We start from the raw sequence: 21,983 nt of genomic DNA, 5'->3' as shown, positions 1-21,983 counted from the left end.
CATTCGACCAGGCCAGCCAAAAACACCTTCACTTAAAGGCCCAGGGTGATCACCTTCATAGTTAAAGATGATCTGAGTTTAACACTTAAGTCACGAATATAATCTCTGGCATGTATGAACAATATTGTGCGTCTTTCCTAAAACTAATGTACATACTCTTTGGTGTTTTAAAAAATTAAGCATAGTATCTGACAACCATTTTTGTTTGTTTGCATGTTCTCTGATAATCAGACATAATGGAACAAAACAGATTCTTCCAACTTCCCATATAATTAAAAACTCACTAGCTCTGGAAGCTGGAGCCATACCCTCTTTTTGAACGCTGAAATCCCATTTGTATGACTGAGCATTCTCTGCATCAATATAGGATAGGATGTTTGCTAAGAGATATCAGTATTTTATGTAACCACACTCAATCAACAAACATTCCCAAACCCCAACAAACTAAATAAAAACAGTGTCATCTTCTTATAGCTTTGGTGTGTTTCTCTGCTTTCTCCCTGGAACAATATTTGTCCCAGTGAGTCCCCTTTAAAGCCTAGTTCTGTGGCCTCTGATTTTGTAGAGGACATCATTTTGCTCTACAAAATGGCATCCTCCACACAGTTTGACCTCATACACACAGTGTGTACAAGATCCCACCATGTGAAAGATGCCATTTGTAGAGCAAATTTGCATTCTCCCTAAAACTGGAATGTGTTTTGGCACCACTGCAATGGTGTTTGTCACCAGGGACAAGTAATTGAGTCACTGTCTCGGGTGGTGGGGGCCCCTTACTACTGTATATGTAGTAGGTAACTCATACTGCCAATGCTTTATCCTAAAGCCACGCTGCATTGTTTCCTGCCACACCATACAATTCAAATTGTTGTACATGAGTTTAATATGGATTGGTGACAGGAAGAAACTGCTCTACTCTATTTGGAAAGATTTGCTCAGTGTCCCACAGAAAGGAAGCTTAGATATTTTGGTGGTATCTGGTGGTCAGAGCAATGCAGGGCAGTTGATGGAGAAACTAAAGTGCAATTGGGCACATACGAAGTTCAGTCTAACCTCTACAAACTAACTCATTCCCAGAAGGAGAATTACCCTTTCATCCAGAGGGCCATGTGCCTATTGTTCTCACTCTTCACACACAACTCTCACAGATGACAGTAAGAATTGCCTGAGGGACTGAGGACCACATATGAATTTAGATCAAATATTCCACTGTTCCCCCTTCTTTTGTTTTTCCTCAACAAATAAGACATTATAAAATATTAAAATACAAAAATTCACATACTTACCCAATGGAGATATCGAAATGGCATATCATGCTTGTTAATGAAAGGATTTCCAGATTATCTTTATATTAACATCTTATAGTATAATTTGCAAAATAAAATGTAATTAATTTGTTCAAAGCAAATGTGATCATTAGTGACTTGTTGTAAAATAATCATAATTCTAGTTAACAATACAAATGTCCAAAAGATTAAAAACATTTGTTTTATCAATTAAGGATTGAAGGTACTTGATGCAGCATGATTTGTTGTTTGAAAAGGGAGATGGGAGTTAAGTCAGAACCACAATATTAATTAATTTGTGTGGCTGGGCATAAGGCTAATATATTCAGTGTTGTACATTTTTATGGTTTCATAAATAGTATTATTAGCAACATTTCAAAGGAAATATGAGAGAGAGAGAGAGCACTCATATGTGATGGCATAAACTCAGTGTGTTTTATAGAACGCTGTTACTCCGATACAGCCTACCGTGTGTGACTTTTCATAAAACCTAATACATTTCTACATTTGTCAGCTGTTTCAACACATATGCACTTTGCTAATTTCATGGAAATATTTTGATCCCAGAAATAAAATATCAATAGCTTTTAATATTACAAGTTTGGTTGGCTATTTTCGTAATGATGTTGTGGTTTTTGATTTTTAAAAAAGTAACAAATAATTTTGTACAGGTTTTATGTTTAAGCTGTGTCTCCAACATTTCATACTCATATTTTTCCTTGCAGAGTTTTAAGTTGAATGTAGATAGCCACTGTGCTTTAAAAGAAGCTGTGGTAGAAGAAGGATGTCAACTTCTTGAGCTTATTGTATCTCACAAATCAGGTAAATCTTTCTGAAATATTGCAAGTCTTTATGTCTCCAGACTATTAAAGAATGAAGAAGCATTGCTGTAAATTACTGCATATATTCACTTCCTTATGTATTATTAATATTTACATTATCAGATTGACCTTCAAGATTTATAAATGTTTCATATACTGCTTACAATGCTGTGATACTTATAAAATGAAATACTGCCTCAAATAGTCTGTTCATTTTATTTTGGTCTTGCTGCTCAGCTGAGTTTCATTTGAAATCACATCACTGAAAACTTTGCACTGACATGTTCTTTGATATAGCTGCTATGGAAATACCATTAAGATAATGAATTAGGGTTTCATATATATATATATATATATATATATACACATATATATATATTCTGCACAGGTAAAATTGCAATGGTAAAAGTGTGGGTTTTTTTCTTTTTCTTTTTCTTTTTTTGGTGTGTGTGGGGGATGAGATTACTTACCTAAACTAATGCTTACCTCAGTTTTAATTTAACAACAAAATATTTTAAACTAGTTATTTCCTTTGATTATTCCTGTATTTTTCTGCAAAGGCCTTAAAATTTTGGTGCATAATGTTTATATTTATAGTTACTGATATTAGCGTGATAGAAATGTAGCCGTGTTAGTCTGGGGTAGTTGAAGCAAAATGCAGGACAATGTAGCACTTTAAAGACTAACAAGATGGTTTATTAGATGATGAGCTTTCGTGGGCCAGACCCACTTCCTCAGATCAAATAGTGGAAGAAAGGTATATATGGTTGTGACTACTTTCTTCCACTATTTGATCTGAGGAAGTGGGTCTGGCCCACGAAAGCTCATAATCTAATAAACCATCTTGTTAGTCTTTAAAGTGCTACATTGTCCTGCATTTTGATATTAGCGTGACTAACTTAAGAGTAGGGCTAAAATCAGCAGACCTTACTACTGAGGCTTGGTGTCTTAATTTTGTCCCGCAAAGCATTCATCCAATTCATCCAATTTGCAGTTGTCTTTTTATTTCCATTATTCTGTTCATAACAGCTGTTGTGCTACAATCTACACCTACTTCTTGAGCACCACAGAGTTTATACAGTGCAAAAGCTATAGTAAATCAGTGGCTTACTTGTATAATTCCTAGGGAGAAGCCACAACAAGGCTGGACATTGATATAAATTGTGTATGTTGTAGTATGTTTAGAAAACAATACAGAGAAGTGGGAGAGATGAAATATTACATAATTGATAGGAAGTTATTGAATGTTTAGCGCCAGGGAAAAGATAGATTGAAGGGGAAGTTTCCTGGGCTTTTCCCCATTACATATAAATCACTAGTTCTGTGATATTTTATTTTCCTTCAAATTCTGAGTTGAGGTATATTTAAAATGTAATATTATGGGTCATTGTTGGCTAAAAGATATGCTATCGCCTATAGTGGTATTAATAGTATGAACACAATAGCTCTTGGTCTCATTTTCAGAATAAAGTAGATTGAAATATTTACTGCATGTTTTTTTTTCTTTTAAATTTCCTGATTACCCTTGGTATAAAGAATATTATTTAAAGATGTAGCTGAGTTTACAACTTTCATTGTTTTCTTTTCGTTTTGGAGAAGGACTGAAGGACATGCTGCAGATGATTACAAGTCAGTGGAAGGAACTACAGAGGCAAATCAAACGACAACACAGCTGGATTCTTAGGGCTCTGGATATCATCAAAGCAGAGATACTGGCTACTGATGTGTCTGCAGAGGATGAGGAAGGGACTGGGAGCCCCAAGGTAAGTGGCTTGAAGTTTGTCTTATTTCCTCTTATTTCCGCCTTCTTTTGAACTAGGCACCACTGAAGTTTTCTTTCCACCCTAAGGCTTTTTCATTTCTATTGGGTAAACTTTTTCTCTTTTTTATAAACAAAATGAAATGGCTTACTCTGAAACAATAAAAAAAGACATAAAACTTTCAAGTTTTCCAAGACGACTTCTTTCAGAGTGTGTAAGGGAGTATAAAGGGACAGCAAAGGGACATAAAGCATTTAGTAAACAAAACATAAAACATCTTTAACATGAATAATCAGAATGGTTTTAAATTGTTTTGTTGCAACTATAAATCACTATAATCAGTGCAATCACTCAGCTCTGACATCCATTAGCCGCTTGGTTACAGCAAATTAACAAAGAAGAGAGAAAGTGATTCATTATCTCATTCCTGTTAATGACTATCAGATGCATTGCCTAATTAGGGGATGGCCATTGTAGTGGGAAGAAGGTCATGGTTTGCCACAAATCTTTTTGCTCTGGTTTAAGCCTGCCATAATAGTCCATGCATTGAATACAACATGTACTTCAAAAACAAAGGATTGACAACATCTGTAATCATTTGGTGTGCATTAGTTATCCAGGATGGCTATATATTTACCAATGTGAGTAGTTTAAATAACACAGACTCATCCAGATCACTCTTGAGGTTCAGAGGTGTTATCAACTACAAAAATGAATTCCTTCTTGGAACTACATTGATTCTTCCATTTGCAATTTTTAGAAAAATTCAAAGTTCCTGTTTCCAGCAAGGTTTTACAAATTAGTGTCTCTGGTTCTGATGGTAGGGGAACAAGTTGTGGTGGTAGTTATCATTTTCTAGGGACCACTCTGTGAAGTGGTGTTTGATGTCACCTATGAATTAAATTACCGATAAATATCAATTTGCTATTGCCTTGCCACAGTTATGAACCTTGAGAAGGATCTTAGAGATGGAGGAATCATCAAGAGTAACAGTGTAAGAAGAGCAAAGACTGAAAATGATCTAATATCCTGAGCCACTGACACGGTTAGAAGATCTCCAGTGTCATAGGTACTTTACTAAGGCTACGTTTACACAGCAGTTTTATTTTGGAATAACTAAAATTATTCCAAAATAACAAAGTGCGCATCCATGCATCAAGCCATTATTTCTAAATAATGGTGAACTGGAGGATTTCTTACTCCAACTCCTGTATTTCCAACTCCTATATTTCATGAGGAATAAGGGATTGAAGGAAGAGTGTTCTTCCTTCAACTTGCTGCTGTGTAGACAGCATCAAAAGCCAAATTAAGCCATTTTGACTTCAGCTACTCAATTGACATAGCTCAAGTTGAGTAGCTTAATGAGAGTTTTCCCCTGCTGTGTAGACGTACCCTAAGGTAATGGCAGTGGGCCAAAACTTGATTTTTGTAATGCAGTCCATTAAAATATATAAACTAGCTAAAATTTAAAAGTTTCCCCCTCCTGTAATATGTAATATGTAGTGGATAATATACTCATATTCATTTCACTGAATTATCTTTGAACAGATTGATTCATCCGTGGCCAAAGGCTAAAAGCTTAACCAAAATTAAAATGTAAGAAAAATGGTTCTGAAATTCTGCATGATTTTACTGTAGAGAACCTAAGACTAGAGTGATGGAGTTAAAATAGTTTATTGGGAAGAGAGAGGCCTAACTTTAAACTGACCAAATATCCTTCATTATTTATACGAGAAGGAGCAATTCTTTCCCACCATGTGGGAAATGGAAAACTCAGAGCAATTCTGTCTTATAGTTGGCTCCCCCCTGCCATTAAAAACAAACACACAAAAAATACCACCACAAAGCCACTAGCTGGAGGCTATTTCTTACATTGTCACCCACCCTGTGGGATATGACCTTGTAATGGATAACAGACAAATATTGCAGTGAAATAAATTTCTCTAAATAGATCTGATCTTCTGTTGTTTTGAGCTGAAAGATTAATTAAAAATAAAACATAATAAGAAATATAACTTTAAATTTCAATTTACATTTATTTCAGAAACCATAGGGAACCTGAAAAGCATAATAGAAAATCTAAAGACTATATCTAGGGGGTATTTTTCTTTTTTACCTTGTTTGAGAGACTGTAAAAAAGGAGTTGGTCTTTGAAATTCTTCCTATTTCTGTTTCTTTACAGATTTCTAAGACTCTAGGAAACTTTTCCCCTAGGACATTTTAAAAGTGTTTTCCCAGAACTATGGCATCTTTTATAGAAGCAAATGGAAAGAGGGTAGGAAAGAGAGAAACTGCTGTTGTAGAAATGTATCTTCAGCACTCACATAGAGAAATTTGATTTTGCTTATGAGATTATATATTTTATTGTATGGGAGTTTTGTAATAGTTTATAACCTGAAACTCAGCATTGGTATATTCAATTCTGAATACTGTAGAGTACTTGAGGGATTTCAAAATGTTGTTAATACCTAACTTCTTACAATGCAATGCATTTTCTCCCTGACCTTTTACCATGGAAATATAAACTCAAAATAGGAAAGGAATACTTAATATTCGCTTACAAATGTGTTGAAGTCTCTAACTTTAACCAGAGTCCTTAATAGTAATTGGTAGTTTGTGATTTTAGGAACAACCGTACAGCTAGTATACCAAATATAAATTTGAGTATATATTTCATTTTTATTCATAAACACATTTAAAGACCTCATGTGTTGCAGTTCAAGACAATGCACTGTGTGAAGTTACTACTGATAACTGTAACATACATTGATCTACTGTATTCTAATGCAGGCTATTAGACACATCTAGTAATTCTTTTCTCCTCCTGGTTGAAACTGCTAATAAAATATACTAAAGTGATTTGAAGTGGGGAGGAGGGGGTATTTTGTTTGTGTGTTTTCCCACTTTGGGAAATATGTGGGATGCCTGCTCTTTTTTAACAGGCCTTCTTTAATTCCTGTGAGCTCCACCATATTCTCAGCTGGGGAGGATTAGAGAGGTCTTTCATTGGTGCAGGTTTGCTCCTTAGTGAACAAGAGGGATTATTTTTTAGCAATAACATATGAGTTACTTTCTCCCAATTCAACGGTTATAGTAGATAATCAGTAAAACAATATATTCATAGTACAGTGCTATGTCCAAAAGGGCTAATGCAAACAAGAAATCTCAAGTAAAGAGAGGTTATTTTACCTCTGTATTGGGCACTGGTGCAACTTTTGCTAGAATGCTGTAGCCAGTTCTGGTGTCCACAGTTCAAGAAGTTTGTTGATAAAATGCACACCATTCATAGAAGAACCACAAGAATAATGAAAGGATTAGGAAACATATCTTATTATGACAGACACAAGGAGCTCTATCTACTTAGGTTAACAAGGAGAAGGTTAAAGGGTGACTTCATCACAGGCTATGAGTTCCTACATGGGGAATGAATATTTGATCATGAGGTTTTCAGTGTAGCAGAGAAAAGTGTAACAAGATCCAGTGGTGGGAAGTTGAAACTAGAAACATTCAGACTGGTAATAAGGTGTAAATTTTTAACAGTGAGAATAGTTAACTACTGGAACAATATACCGAGGATTATGGTGGATTCTACATTACTGCAAATCTTTAAATCAAGATTGGATTTTTTAAAAAAGATATGAACTAGTTCAGAAGGAATTATTTTGGGGAATCTCTGTGTCTTGTGTTACATAGGAGGTCAGATTAGACTATCATAATAGTCCTTTCTCGCTTTGGCATCTGAGTGTAAACTCCCATATTATGTATTTATTTTAATTCTGATGGATGGAATTTCACTGTCTGCTGAAGACCCTACTAGATTTTAATTATCTTGTTTGGAAAATAGTATATAAATTCTAATACAACTTTCTGATAATGGATATTCCCCTTCTGCCTAGGTGGAAGAAGACTATATTGTTAGAATAGATATTGAGTTCTGTTCCCAATACTTCATAGGTTCAGTAAACCAGTGATTATGATTTTCATGTTTGTGTGTAGCCAGTGATTGTTAGGACTCATATAGCACTGCAGAGCAAAACCATTGGAATCCGAGAACTAGATAAGTTAGTTCTAAAGATGTTCCTCTTCAGAATTAATCGTTAGTTAATATAATTAAAAAAAAAGAAACACACAAAAGTTAAGTTCTTGTAAGACCTCTACCTGAGCACGAACCATTTCAAATAGAAGGGCCTAATAGTTAAAATGTTGAGACTGGTCTCATTTTTTTTAGGCAGTAGAGATATTCAGTCTTGTCATAGTGTCTAATCCATATAAGGAACACCTTCTCTTGGTAAGTGAATAACAGAAGCAGCACTGTTTGAAGAATAATGAAAGTATCAGTCAAACATATGGTTACATGGGTAAAACTGAGAACATGGAAAAAAGTAACATTTTGTGATGTATCATATGGCAGAATAAATACCTTGGATTCTAAAATAATAGATAATCATAGGCAGGTTAACACAGACTGAAGTGGTAAATCTATATCCACTCTCCTTTTGAAAATGAATATCTATATTAAGGGAGAAAATTGGTTATTTCCCCCAATTTATAGTCAGTTTTTGTCAAATACAGAATTAAATGTTGGACGTTATGGCTCCAGAATCAGCCATCACTCACCCAACTCCCACTTGTGTCTCAACTTTGTTGTTTCTATGGTATTTTTAAACAAAAAGCTAGTTTTCAAAAACATAAGAAAAAGAAAACTGACAATGTCATGCCATGAAAATATGGAGACTCTTTTAAGTTACTACTATACCTCTACTGAAGATGGAGGTACCTGATAAGTTTCCTTGGTGGTCAGCAACACTGCAAATGATTTCACCAAATTTTAAGCGATGTATATGTATGGGGAGGATGACTGTCTAGCTTGAAAGTCAGGGAATGACTTGGTGCAGGAGCTTCAAACCAAGACAGTTGGGGTTGCTGACCCATCCCCACCAGGTGACCAGAAGATGGGTAAACTGCAGACAAGTGAGAGCAGGGAGTAGAGGGAAAGCTACCCACTTCATGGCCATAGCAGCAAAAGAAGATGTTTTGGAGAAGAAGATAGATTTTCAAATTCATCCACGAGGAGCCAGAACAAAGTGGTGAGAACTAGAGTGTGGAGGTCCTCCACTCCCTTACAGCCAACCGGAGCAGATGTGTTTGAGCAGACAGAAGAGAGAATTCCCAACTCACTGTGGCGGGGGAAGGGGGAGGAGAGGCAGAATGGAGTTTGAGGGGCCATAGAAAACTGGGTGGATGGAATCCTTGCCACATGGGCAAAAGGTTGCACACAGGACCAGGGCTGGCAGATCCAAGGATGGTCAGTGTGCCTACCAAATGGATTCCCCGTAATGGGAGGTAACATGGATCATGGGGAAGGAATTGGCGATGGTGAACTAACTGCATTTGGAGGTTGGGGAGCCATCAGAGAATTGACTCTCAGAATCCAAGCAGTTGCTTCCAAAATAGTTTCTGCAGCACTAACTGGTTTACAAAATGTAGTTATTTGTGTGACACATGCAATCCAGTCAAGTAAGCCGCTGCACTCCTAACTACAACATTCAAGACATGAAGACCCCTAGGAAATCGAGTCATTTCACAGCCCTCAACAATATGTTTGCAGCTACCATATTGACATAGAGAGGTCTTTCATTGGTGCAGGATTGCTCCTTAGTAAACAAGAGGGATTCTGCTGCATCACATATCCTGTCTCTGGTACAAAATCAATTCAGGAGGTTTCATCACCTTCATGACAAATCAAATCTGGTGGATTTTGAACAGGGGTTCTGTATGGACTATGAAGCTTGCCACTTGTCCTCTACCATAATTCCCTCACTCAGCAAACTTACCCATGCTGGGATACATGAGGTCAAATGACCACGTAGTGGATTAAGCAAGTCTTTAATTAGTGATGATTGTGGCATATTATAAAATTTTGTCACAAACTTTCCTCTTTACAAACACAGGGTAGAGCGATATTGCAAGGAAATGGTAACCATGGTAGATGAGTAGATTTATGTGTGTCTAAAATTGTACACATGGTGGAATAACTTATATATCAATATGTTTGTGTGAAATAAGCAAGCCCATAGTAGGGCACAGTACTCTACTGCTGAGTATCTGAGTGCCAAGTCTGAATTGTGTTACATTTGGGCATTGGCACCATGTGGTATTCAAGACAGTTTTCTGGGCAGGTTGCTGTATATTTTGACTTACTTACTATCTCTGTAAGATGGCCATGATATGTGAGAGTTTTGTCCTACATGACACCTAGAAAGACTGAATATCATTGGAGATAATACTGATTCTTGTGGGAGGCTGTTCTTCTGATGCCTCCAAGCACTTGATCTATCACCAATACTCATACAGAAATTGTGTTTTCAAAAACGCAGCCATTGTACGTACTAATCAACTTGGCATAGTTCTAGACAATTTCACCAAAAGGCCTAAGTGCCAGACCATATTATATGCCATTATCAAGGCAAAGAAAACTGAATCAGACTTCAGCATAACCATACTTCCGACTCACCATGGGGTCATGCCCCAGCTACTCCAGGCCAGTATTTCTATCCTGTGAATTCACATTCCCTATCAGTGAATGAGTTGTAGAGTACTCAAACATCACTCCCCTTTCCCACACACACACAAGGGATTCCCACCAGTAGTGAGTGGTGTACCCTGTCTGACTATCACCTGTCTCCCAAACTCGGACTCCTACTGCTAGGTTAGTATGTAGACATGTTATCACTGTTTTGCCGGGAATTGCTGACACAGAGTAAGCTCAGGGAAATATGGCCAAGCGCATTTAGAACACTAATCTATGCAGACAGTATTGCAGAGTATTACTCAGACAGAAACCCTGCAATGTTCAAATATATGGATATAATTAGTTGGATATATAATATGTTTGTGGTCATGGGTTGATTTAACTATGATGGACAGTTCAGATAGAGGGCAATACAAAACAAGACCCAGTAAGACATCCCACATCTGACACTGTTATTGGATCAGGCATCATGGAGGCCTAGTTTTCACACTGCTACTGGCCTGTTCATTCAGTAGCAAGCTTGCTGGAAGCCAGAGGCTCATAATAATATTTACTGGTTAAAGAATGAAAGTGGCTGTTTTTGTATCCTCTGCAAATTTAGCCATGCTTGTGAAATCAACTCTCAGTGGTGAAGCAGTCCTGAGCAGGCATGGGAAGAGGAACATGTGATGGGGTGACCTTCTGTACACCAGGGTGGCCTTTAAACAGGTACCACATATGTAGAGCCCTGCACAGATACCACATGTTTCCACATCCAGTCTGTGGATATCCTAGGGCAAGTGGAGGATCCAGGCTGCAGATCCTCATAGCTGCCCACCTAATTCTTACAATTAAGTCCTGCATGGCTACAAAATTTGTATTCACATCTGTGCTGCTGTCTGAAAAAATGAACCACAGCTACCAGCATTCACTGATATGAAGTGGATACCCATGGATTTACAGGGCTTTACAAATACAACTGTGGTTCACCTTGGGGGAAATGATTTGGGCACATGAAAACAGGTGGCCTTAATGCTCAAAACTCAGTGGGGTTTGGGGACAGATCCTGGAACTTTTCCCATGAGGAAAAGTTATTGGATTAAACATGTTACAATACCAAATGTGTTAGGAAGGTGTGAAGCTCCCATCAGTCAACAAAACTAGGACATATGTGAATGTTGAGTTGGGAAAATTCATAGAAAGTAAAGGGGTGCTGGTATTTTCTCATCCCAACAGAGCATACCAGGCACCAGAATTATTCAGGGAAGATGGAGTCTAGCTGTCAGACTGGGTAGCTGATGGGTTGTTGGACAGTGTTAAAGAGGATACTCATAGATGTCCAGAAACCCAACTAGATATGTGGGGGACATAGCCAAGCTAATTACCGATGCCTCTTTGTGGTGGGTGTCGAATGCAAGCTCTCTATAGGGAAGGCATATGGTGATCAAATAAAATGGGTTGGTAAAGAATTACTGGAGATATTCTTTAAATGAGCAGAGATGGGGGATGTGCAGGACTCTTGTGTCTAGTATGGAAGGGAGACAAATCTTCCTTTTCATAGCCCTCCCCCCTCCACATTAATCCTCACTTGATGGAGAGGGAGGAGGGTCCCAGCAGAGGCCTCATTAAACTACTTCCAGTCTCCTGTCCTCCTTCTGGCATAGCTGGACAATGACCTCACCGCACATTAAGCAATGGGAGCCATTGTCGGCCTTGTAGGAAAAGATGTATGGCCTTTTTCAGGTCTAGACCAGTGGTTCCCAACCTTTTGCAGATGAGGACCCATTTTGACAATTCAGGAAGACTTGGTGACCCAAGGCAATTCAAATAGGGGGAGGAGAGGGAGCAGAGCCACCTGGGCAGACACTTGGCGACCCTTTTGAAATGTAATGGCGACCCATATTTGGGTCCTGACCCATAGGTTGGGAAACTCTCATCTAGACAAAGTGGCTGGCTGCAGCAGCTTCAGACTGGGTCATCATGGGGACACCGCATAGATATTTTTAAGGCCACAGAAATGGATGCGTAAGATTCGTAAGGCAGGGAGTCAACACCAATCTTTATAGCCTCTTTAACCCTTACTCAGGGTGAGCAGAAGCAGGATCCCAGCAACAGACTGGCAGGGGACCAGGGTGGGAAAAGGGAAAGGGCTAACAGCAGCTCACCTTCTGTTATGTGTAAATGATGATGAAATTATCTGCATTCTACACTTTTATGTGACTGTTATTCCAAGACATCCAGGAAAAAAATTCCAACTTCAATAAATCACATCCAGTGTCTTATGTCCTAGCACAGCTAGACAACTTATCAGGCACAGTGGGTTGATCAAGACTGTACTCTGGAGAACAACAGCTCTCTTTTCAGTCTGGTAATATGAGAGCATGTTTGAGAAATGTGTAACAAAAGAGTAAGAAAACAGGCAGGGAAAGGCTGACAATCCTCACTCTTTGGCTAGACAGTTACATGCTAGTTGTCCAGATCTTACTGCTGTAGCTGCAACATTTGAGACTAACATTATGGTACAGAAAGAATGTATGAACAAATTTCTTTCATCTCTGTGATCAATACAGAGAAATGTCATATACGTGAGTAGATATTTTCCTTTTCCTCTGTTCAACTAAAGGGCTCTTCAACTCTAGATTTCTAATCTTCAGAGATCCATACTATGCACATACTGTAATTCTACAAGAAGCAAGCCATTACACCAATAATTTCCACATAATTGTATTATTTAAAACCAGGCAGAGTCATTATCAGTTTAATCTTCTATCATGTGGTTAACAGATAAGAGCTAGATTAAACCCAGAATCTAGAGTGTTTTCTCACACGAACACCTGGGTCTGCTAATTACAAAAAAAGAGGTCTTAATACTAGAGTCGATGGGATTAGTTCTATAATAGCCAGTGATTTGAAAGTGTGAAACAATTACATCAGTTTGTATGATTTGTCCTCATCTTCTCTCCCTGGAATTAGTTGTTTCTGGCTAAGGTATAGGGAAAACATGTTAAAGGGATCATTCTGCTTAAACTGATGTTTTACTTAAGTCACTCAGGACAATTCATGAAATGTGAGGTTTCAGAACTGACTGTATGTTTCATTCACATTCTACTTCCCTCTCTCATACACAGTCATGTACACACATACATACCATTAATGTTGAAATTTCAGCCACTTTTTGATACACAGATGTAGCCCAGGAAGGATTTATGGTGAAATTTATGTGGGTAAGACTCGCCAGTCTGATCCAAGATTCCAAGTTCATCCACCCTAACCCAGATTACAAGCTGGTAGAACTGTACAGTTCCACCTCAAGAGGGTCTGAGGGTCCAGAACAACAGTCACACTTACAATCAGGATATCCAATTAAAACAAGTTTTATTATTACAGGTATTAAAGTGGTAAACACAACAAAGAATATTACACTGAGTATACAGATGAATTGAATCTTCTCTATGGATAACATTAACAAAATTTGTGTTATAAATTGGACTTATCTAAGTGTATGGATCTAATTACCTAACAGGATTTCATACTTGCAGAATCTTTTTTCCGAAGGCCAAGCGGGGAAGGACCAGCTTCCCTCCGCCTGAGGGACTTTGGTGCAGGTGGCATATAGAAAACTTAGAAGCAAACTTGGACAGAATAAATGAAGCAAGACAGAGCTAAAGGATTGAAAAGAAAATAGAGCTTGTTATCTGACCTCGAGAGAGAACAGTGGGCATTCCAGAGTGACTTTAGCAGCAGCAGCTGCCACAGCCCTGACTTCCTTAATTTCTAGCCCTTTATCCCTTTTGTGGTGCCAGGATGTCCAGCCTCATAACCAAAATTGGACTTTGCACCCTGAGATGTCTGTGAGTACCTGCAGCTGATTGGGAGAGATATCTGGGAGGGAGGGGTCTATGAATATGTATAGGAGAACAACTTGATGCCTCCTTGGACTGATTACCAGAACAAGGAAAAGGCAGAAAATCTTGCAGTTAGGTACCAGGAAATTGGTTCTCTTGAGTTTTACTGGGTTCTGAAGATTTGGACTTAACTATACTCACACAATATTGAGTCATAGCCCTTCTGTGTCCAAAGGCCCAACTGAAATTTTCACTGCAAAGGTCATAATTTTTACACAAAACATGTAAAAAATAACAAGAAAAATAATTTAACCCTATACTCTATCACAATGCTATTGCTAAAGCTAATTCATACCGGATAAATTAAATCCTGTAGGCCTTGCATTACTGGCATGTTTTTAAAATATATCAAGAAAGGGATAGAATATGAAAGCTATATCTTAGCAAGGGTATGCAGAATATAGAGATAAACAGTTTCCCCTTCATCAGTAAAAAGAAAACATTAACAATGGGGTGAAACAGTGAGGTGGCAAAATTTGCAGATGATATTAAACTGCTCAAGAGAGTGAAGTCCAAAGCAGACTGTGAAGAGCTTCAAAAGGATCTTACAAAATTAGGTGACTGAGCAACAAAATGGCAGAAGAATTTTGATGTTGATAAATGCAAAGTAATGTATATTGGAAACCATAATCCCAACATAATGATGAGGACTAAATTAGCTGCCACCTCTTAAAGAGAGAGATCTTAGACTAATTGCGGAGAGTTCTCTGAAAAAAAACCACTCGATGTGCAGCAGCAGTCAAAAAAAATCCAGAATGCTAGAAATAAGAAAGAGAATACCTGATTGACTCTGTATTAATTGATGGTATATCCCACATCTTGAATATTGCTTGCAGATGAGGTCACTTCATCTCAAAAAAGATATCTTAGCATTGGAAAAAGTTCAGAAAAGGGTAACAAAAATATTTAGGGGAATGGAAAGGTTTCTATATGAGGAGAGATTAATAAGACTGGGATTTTTCAGCTGGGAAAAGAGACAACTAAGGGGGGATATGATAGAGGTCTATAAATTATAACTGGTGTGGGAAAAGTGAATAAAGAAGAGTTTACTCCTTCCCAAAGAACAAGAAGTAGGGGGTCACTAAATGAAATTAAAGGTAGCAGGTTTAAAACAAGTAAAAGGAAGCATTTCTTCACAAAACACACTGTCAGCCTACAGAACTCATTGCCAGAGATTGTTGTGAAGTACAAGAATATAACAAGGTTCAAAAAAGAACTAGATAAATTCATGGAGGACAGGTCCATCAACAGCTATTAGCCAGAATGGGCAGGAATGGTATCCCTAGCCTCTGCTAATCAGAACCTAGGAATGGGTGATTATGATTACCTGTTCGATTTATATCCTTTGGGGCACCTGGCATTGACTACTGTAGGAAGACAGTAACAGGGATAGATGAACCTTTGGTGTGACCAGTATTGCTATTCTTATGTTCTTAGGTAAACATTCTAAACTGTGCATGGTATTTCTAAGATGTTTTTATCATTTTATATGGCAACAATTTCAGATACTATATGTCTGGTTACTGTTGGAAAATTTTTACTCTTCAATTGGAAACCATTCTAGCATTGTAAACAATACACAACAAGCAGATTTAGTAAAACAGTTTAGTTGCAAGGATATGTTGTCTTATTTTTAAGCAAAGGGAGATCAGCTTCCATATCTTTTAAAATCTAAATTGCCCAACTAAGATCAAGTATAATTGAGAATTTGATGCGAAAACTTTTTAAATTAGTGTAATTTTGTCTTAATGCCATTTCTTTGAAAAACTTTGAAAAACTATTTTCTGAAACTATATGTGTGTGTGTGTGTGTGTGTGTGTATATATATATATATATATATACTGTAATTACACATGCAGAACTAAGCCCATTCTTACCATTTTAATGCAGCCCTAACTCGCACTGATTCATTCACAGATGGCTGGATTTTGCCCATTATGTGTACACAACCTGACCTGGGTGTGGGAAGGATGAAACCAGAGATAGTTTAACCACATAATAGTCAAATGCTTTTCATTTTTAATTTTGTGTGTCCTTTTCTTCCTCTTCATTTATTATTTTAATTATGCCAATTTATTTTACTAGTTAGGAATTCTTTTTAGTAAACAATATTATATTGGGACTCTGGGAAAGAGGTGTTAGTCTGATCAAGCTCTGCCCCAGTATCAGAATAGCTGCATATTTCAGCTAAGGTTATCAACAGGGAAAGAATTAACAGTGTTTACTTTCAACTAACACCATTATACTTCAGAGTTAACACTTGGCTGAAAAGAATGGGTATGGTTCACATCTCTTTAGGGGCCAAATGGTGAAACCCTCCTGTTCAAAACCCAAGTTAATTATGCATGATGGAGTTTATCTAAGATAGGCAAAAGGGAGAAAACTTGGTGCATATTACTTGCATAGCCATTCTTCTGCCACCAATACAGCCTATCATGTTTGTTAGTTCTGAGTTTGATGGGGAAAAAACTTATGCAATCTGTGTTTGTGCATCTACTGGTCACTTCTTTTCACTATGTGTATGTATGGGCTCCTCCATATTCATTTTTAAAATGGAACTCCCTCATTACTTTTTTACCACCTAATTTACCCATAGTCCATTCTTTTATCTCTTGGCTCAGCCCCACACATTCAGAACCATGTCTCTACAACCAAAAGGGGTAAAAAGCAATCTTTTTTTTAATAAAGGTTGAATTCTACAGAAACTGATGAATAAATAAATACAAAGGAGTACCCTATCCATCCTCCAAACAAACCATAAAAGGTACGAGGTTAACCAGTTTATGTATAATAAGGATCTGCCTGAATTTAATGACATCTGAATTTCAAAACTTTCAGTTAGTGCTATTTTGCTTCTTTCCATTTCATTTCTTTCCACCCCATGTTTCTTCATATATCAGGCTTAAAGGTGAAAGTACAGCGCATCAATATAGTGGGAGAACCTCTTCTCTGTGTTCATTACTGACCAAAACTAGAAGGTTTTGGCAGTCTTGTTTGAAAGCCTGTTCTTCTGAGATTCAGTCTGTAATTTCCAGGCCAAAACAGTTCAGATAAATTCAAATAAGAAAGTGAAATTTTGGATGTTTATACAAACATTCAGAAATCTGCCCATCACCAAAATAGATAAGTATTTTTGGATTACTGAGTTATATTGAAGTAAGAGCTGAAAGTTGTTTTTAACTCTCTTTCTCATCTAGCCTATTTTGTTTATTCTAACAGGTGTAGTACTACCTCATGGTTTTCATGCCAGTTATCTCTGTTAGTGCAATTTAATGGCTTGTCTTCATTGCCATGGTGGTCGATCTTCTGGCATTCAATTTAGTGGGGTCTAATAAAGACCAGTTAAATCAAATGCTGACAGTGTCCCCATCGCCCATGGTACTACTCAAAGTTACAAGGAAGTTGATGGGACCCCAGAAAATTGACGTAAGGTACATTAATTCCAGCTACACAATTGTCATAGCAGAACTGCATATTTTACATCGGTTTTCTTTGCCATTTTAGACCTGGCTTAAGGCTTGACTCTAGCTTGCCTTGTTTGTTCAGATGCTTTTGATTGAAGACCACAGTCTGTTTCATAGGGTACGTCTAGACTACAGGCTTCTGTCGACAGAAGTTTTGTCAACAGATACTGTCGACAAAACTTCTGTCGACAAAGCGCGTCCAGACTACATTGAGTTCTGTCGACAAAGCAAGCTGCTTTTGTCGACATGGTAGTCTGGACGCAAAGGACAGTTTCCATTCAATAACACCTTCTGTCGACAGAAACTCTGTCGACAGAAGGTGTTATTCCTCGTAAAATGGGGTGTGTCTAGACTACAGAGTTTTGTCGACAAAAGTGGACTTTTGTCGACAAAACTATACCTGCGTCCACACTACTGCTGAGTTCTGTCGACATAACGTCGACAGAACTCAGCAGTTTTGTCGACGTATGTAAACCTCATTTTACGAGGAATAACACCTTCTGTCAACAGTTTCTGTCGACAGAAGGTGTTATTGAATGGAAACTGTCCTTTGCGTCCAGACTACCATGTCGACAAAAGCAGCTTGCTTTGTCGACAGAACTCAATGTAGTCTGGACGCGCTTTGTCGACAGAAGTTTTGTCGACAGTATCTGTTGACAAAACTTCTGTCGACAGAAGCCTGTAGTCTAGACGTACCCATGAGGTTTACATACGTCGACAAAACTGCTGAGTTCTGTCGACGTTATGTCGACAGAACTCAGTGGTAGTGTGGACGCAGGTATAGTTTTGTCGACAAAAGTCCACTTTTGTCGACAAAACTCTGTAGTCTAGACACACCCATAGTGTTGTAAATACAGTTTTATCTTTAGAAAGCCTTGTGTTTTCAACAGGTTAACTTCCCTCTTTTGACAGTTTCCTTAGACTTTTAAAATTGCATCTTTAGGTGGATGCCATTGCCAGTTGTCAGTAGCAGATTTTTGCTTGTTACAAGCATATTGTCTTTATCTTTTTATTGGAATAATATTGCTGTACTACAAATAAAAGACATTTATTTATTTCACTGAATAGCGACTGACATCGTACTGTGCTGAGCTTTAAAAAGAATTTTTACTTTCATTGTATTTGTGCATTAAATTACGTGTTCATATCTGCAGAATAAACTAAAACCTTATAAATATTACTGTGTTTAATTAGCAGTTCAGTATTTGAATTTTGTTGTTATGGTTGATGTGTAAGAATGATTAAATGTGTAATAGAGAAGAAAAGGAACATTGATGTGAACAAAGATACTATTAGATAAAGGTACATTTTATGTTCTGCATGTTAGTCTTTTAAATATATTTTAATTACTTTTATGTTCTGTCTGGCTAGCATTTTCCCTGTCCCCACAACAATTCAGTTACTAGTTTAGTCTTTCAGAACAACATCTTTAGCTTTATCAGAGGAATTCCCTAATGTGGTGACCATAAAAGGGAATTCGGGTAAAACAGTGTTTGATAGAAAAATCTTTTTGGACATTCTGCATTTTAAATTGGGCTCACTAGTAACATCGTAGAGTTGACAGCACACTTAGGGATGGGAGCAGTAGCACAAGTTTTTATAGCTAATCTAGTTCACAGAATCGAAGAATCATAGAAGATTAGTGTTTGAAGACACTTCAGAATGTCATCCACTTCAACCCTCTGCTCAAAGCAGGAGCAACCAAAACTAAATCATCTCAGTCCTGCTTCATCAAGCCTGGCCTTAAAAAATCTGAGGATTGAGATTCCACCACTTTCCTAAGTGACTCATTCCAGTGCATCACCATCCTCCTACAGGTTGGACTTCCCTGGTCTAGCACCCTCAGAACACGACCCATCCCAAATGAGGGAATTTGCCAGACCAGGGCGGACCTCCTGCCACCATCCTCCCAGGACACTGTCCCTCCCTCTGGCTGGCTGTGCTCCAGATCCATTGCCAGTGGGCTCCAGCCCTGCTGCTACAGAGCTTAGGCTCTGGCCCACTGACACCAGCCAGCTGGGGCTTTCCAGGAACAGAGCTAGCGAGCCACCATGGCCCCATTTTTGCCCTGCCTGGCTGGGGCTTCCCGGAGCTAGGACTCACCGGCTGCAGACGGCCCCACTGCTGCCAAGCCCTGCAAGTACTTCCCAAGAATGGGGCTCCCTGGCTGCCCCTCTGCTGCTGCACCCAGCCGAGGCTACATGGATCCAAGGTTCCCCAGCTGCCCTACTCCTCCCATGCCCAGCTGTGGCTTCCCAGGACCAGGGCTTACTAGTCCCCCTGCTACTCTACCTGGCTGGGATGCCTAAGGATGGGACTCACCAGTCCTGCTGCTGCCCCAGTTGGACAGGACTTCCTGGACTCCTGACCATCTCACTCCCAGGCACCAGGGCTCTCTGGTTCAGCAACAACCTTGGTCCTGCTGGACCATAGTTGTTGCCCAGACCAGGGAGTCTTGGATTTAAGAGGTTCAACCTGTAGTGAAATTGTTTTTCCTAATATCCAACCTAGACCACCCCCACTGCCATTTGAGATAATTGTTCCTTGTTCAGTCATCTGCCACAGCCTAGCTTCATACTCTTTGGAACCCCCTTTCAGATATTTTGAAGACTGCTATCAAATCCCCCCTCTTCCTTTCTGCAGACTAAATAAGACCAGTTCCCTCAGCCACTCATAATCTAGGTGCTCCAGCCCCCTAATCATGTTTCTTACCCTCTGCTGGACTCTCTCCAATTTGTCCACATCCTTTCTGTAATGGGGGGAGGGGGCAAAACTAGATGTAATACTCCAGATGTGGCCTCAACAATCCCATATAGAGAGCAATATTCACTTATCTCTATTTACTGGCAATGCTCCTACTAATGCAACCCAATATGCCATTAGCTTTCTTGGCAAAAAGAGAACATCATTGACTCATTGCCAGCTTCTCATCCACTGTAATCCCTGGTTACTTTTCTGCAGACTGCTGCTTAAGCCAGTCAGTCCCCGCCTGTAACTGTGCATAGGATTTTTCATCCTAAGTACAGGACTCTGCACTTATTCTTGTTGAACCTCATCATTTTTCTTTTGGATCAATTCTCCAATATGTGTAGGTCACTGTGGACCCTTTCTCCTCATCTTAGTGCCATCTGTGAAGCTACTGAGGGTGCAATACATCCCACCATCATTATTATTAATGAGGATGTTGAGCAAAACTTGTCCCAGGACTAATCCCTGGACATGCTGCTTGATACCAGCTGCTAACTAGACATCGAGCCGATGATCACTACACATTGAGCCCGCCGATCTATCCAGCTTTCTATTCACCACATAGTCCATTTATCCAATGTGTACTCTTTAATTTTCTGGCCAGAATATTGTGGAAGACCATATCTAAAGTTTTGCTAATGTCCAGGTATATCACATCAACATTTTTGCCCCTAACCACATAGCCAGTTATCTCATGATAGAAGATAACTAGGTTGTTCAGGCATGGCTTGCCCTTGGTGAACCCTTGATGACTGTTCCTGATCATCTTCTCCTCCAAGTGCTTCAAAATGGATTTTCTATTCTGTGATTTTTCCAGAGACTGAGGTAAGGCTGACTCATCATTAGGTCCCTGGATTCTTTTTTTTCCTTTTTTTTAAAGATTGAAAGCACTGAAGTGCTACAATGAGCAACATGTGTGAAGTGACTTCACAATTATATGTATACAAATGATGGGAAAAATAGGCTTATTATGACACTTTATGAAGCACAGGATTACATGTTGAGAAAATGTGGGCGTATGATGGGGTTGTGTTTGTGTGTGTGTGTGTGTACATGTCTACTGTTTTTTATCATCTGAGGTCAAGATTTTTTTTTTTGTCATCCTGGCATCATTTATTTATTCATCAGACTTTTTATTAACAATTTGCTATGGTATTTGCTGTTTCTCAATTGCAATTATTTTTAATTTATGATAAATATACAATATTGTATAGAAGTGATTAGATATTGATTAGCCACTATATACAGAAATTCAAAAATCTTGGTTAATAGTTCTGGAAGTTACTTCAGAAAAGTAAATGTATTAGTTGTATGATTGTCTGTGGCAGCCATAAACATTAATGGCAGTTAATCTAAGGATTTTTGGCCGAGAGGTTTATGTTAGCCACATACAATACTTTATGACCATCATCAGACCAGAGAGTAGGAATATCTCATCTTAATATAGATACTTTACTTCTTTTTCATCTTTTTCTTCTTTACAATAGT

The 21,983-nt window shown here is 38.4% G+C and overlaps 1 protein-coding gene across 2 annotated transcripts in view; it reads left to right on the top strand.

The window, feature by feature from the left end:
- AKAP6 (A-kinase anchoring protein 6) overlaps positions 1–21,983 on the top strand; it is a 379,467-nt gene that overhangs the window by 177,714 nt on the left and 179,770 nt on the right. The window contains exons 6-7 of one of the 2 annotated variants that reach the window (XM_089778447.1): positions 2,012–2,108; positions 3,707–3,870. In XM_089778447.1, coding sequence (XP_089634573.1) covers positions 2,012–2,108; positions 3,707–3,870 — 261 coding nt within the window. Of the gene's footprint in view, positions 1–2,011; positions 2,109–3,703; positions 3,871–21,983 lie in introns of both variants that reach the window. The other variant, XM_075926957.2, reaches the window with a different exon arrangement.

The sequence above is a fragment of the Pelodiscus sinensis genome, chromosome 5 (assembly GCF_052426305.1).
Source record: "Pelodiscus sinensis isolate ZL-2025 chromosome 5, ASM5242630v1, whole genome shotgun sequence".
In the NCBI taxonomy this organism is placed as follows: domain Eukaryota; kingdom Metazoa; phylum Chordata; order Testudines; family Trionychidae; genus Pelodiscus; species Pelodiscus sinensis.
The sequence above is the reverse complement of the archived record's forward strand: the minus strand, read 5'-3'. Positions and strand labels throughout refer to the sequence as shown.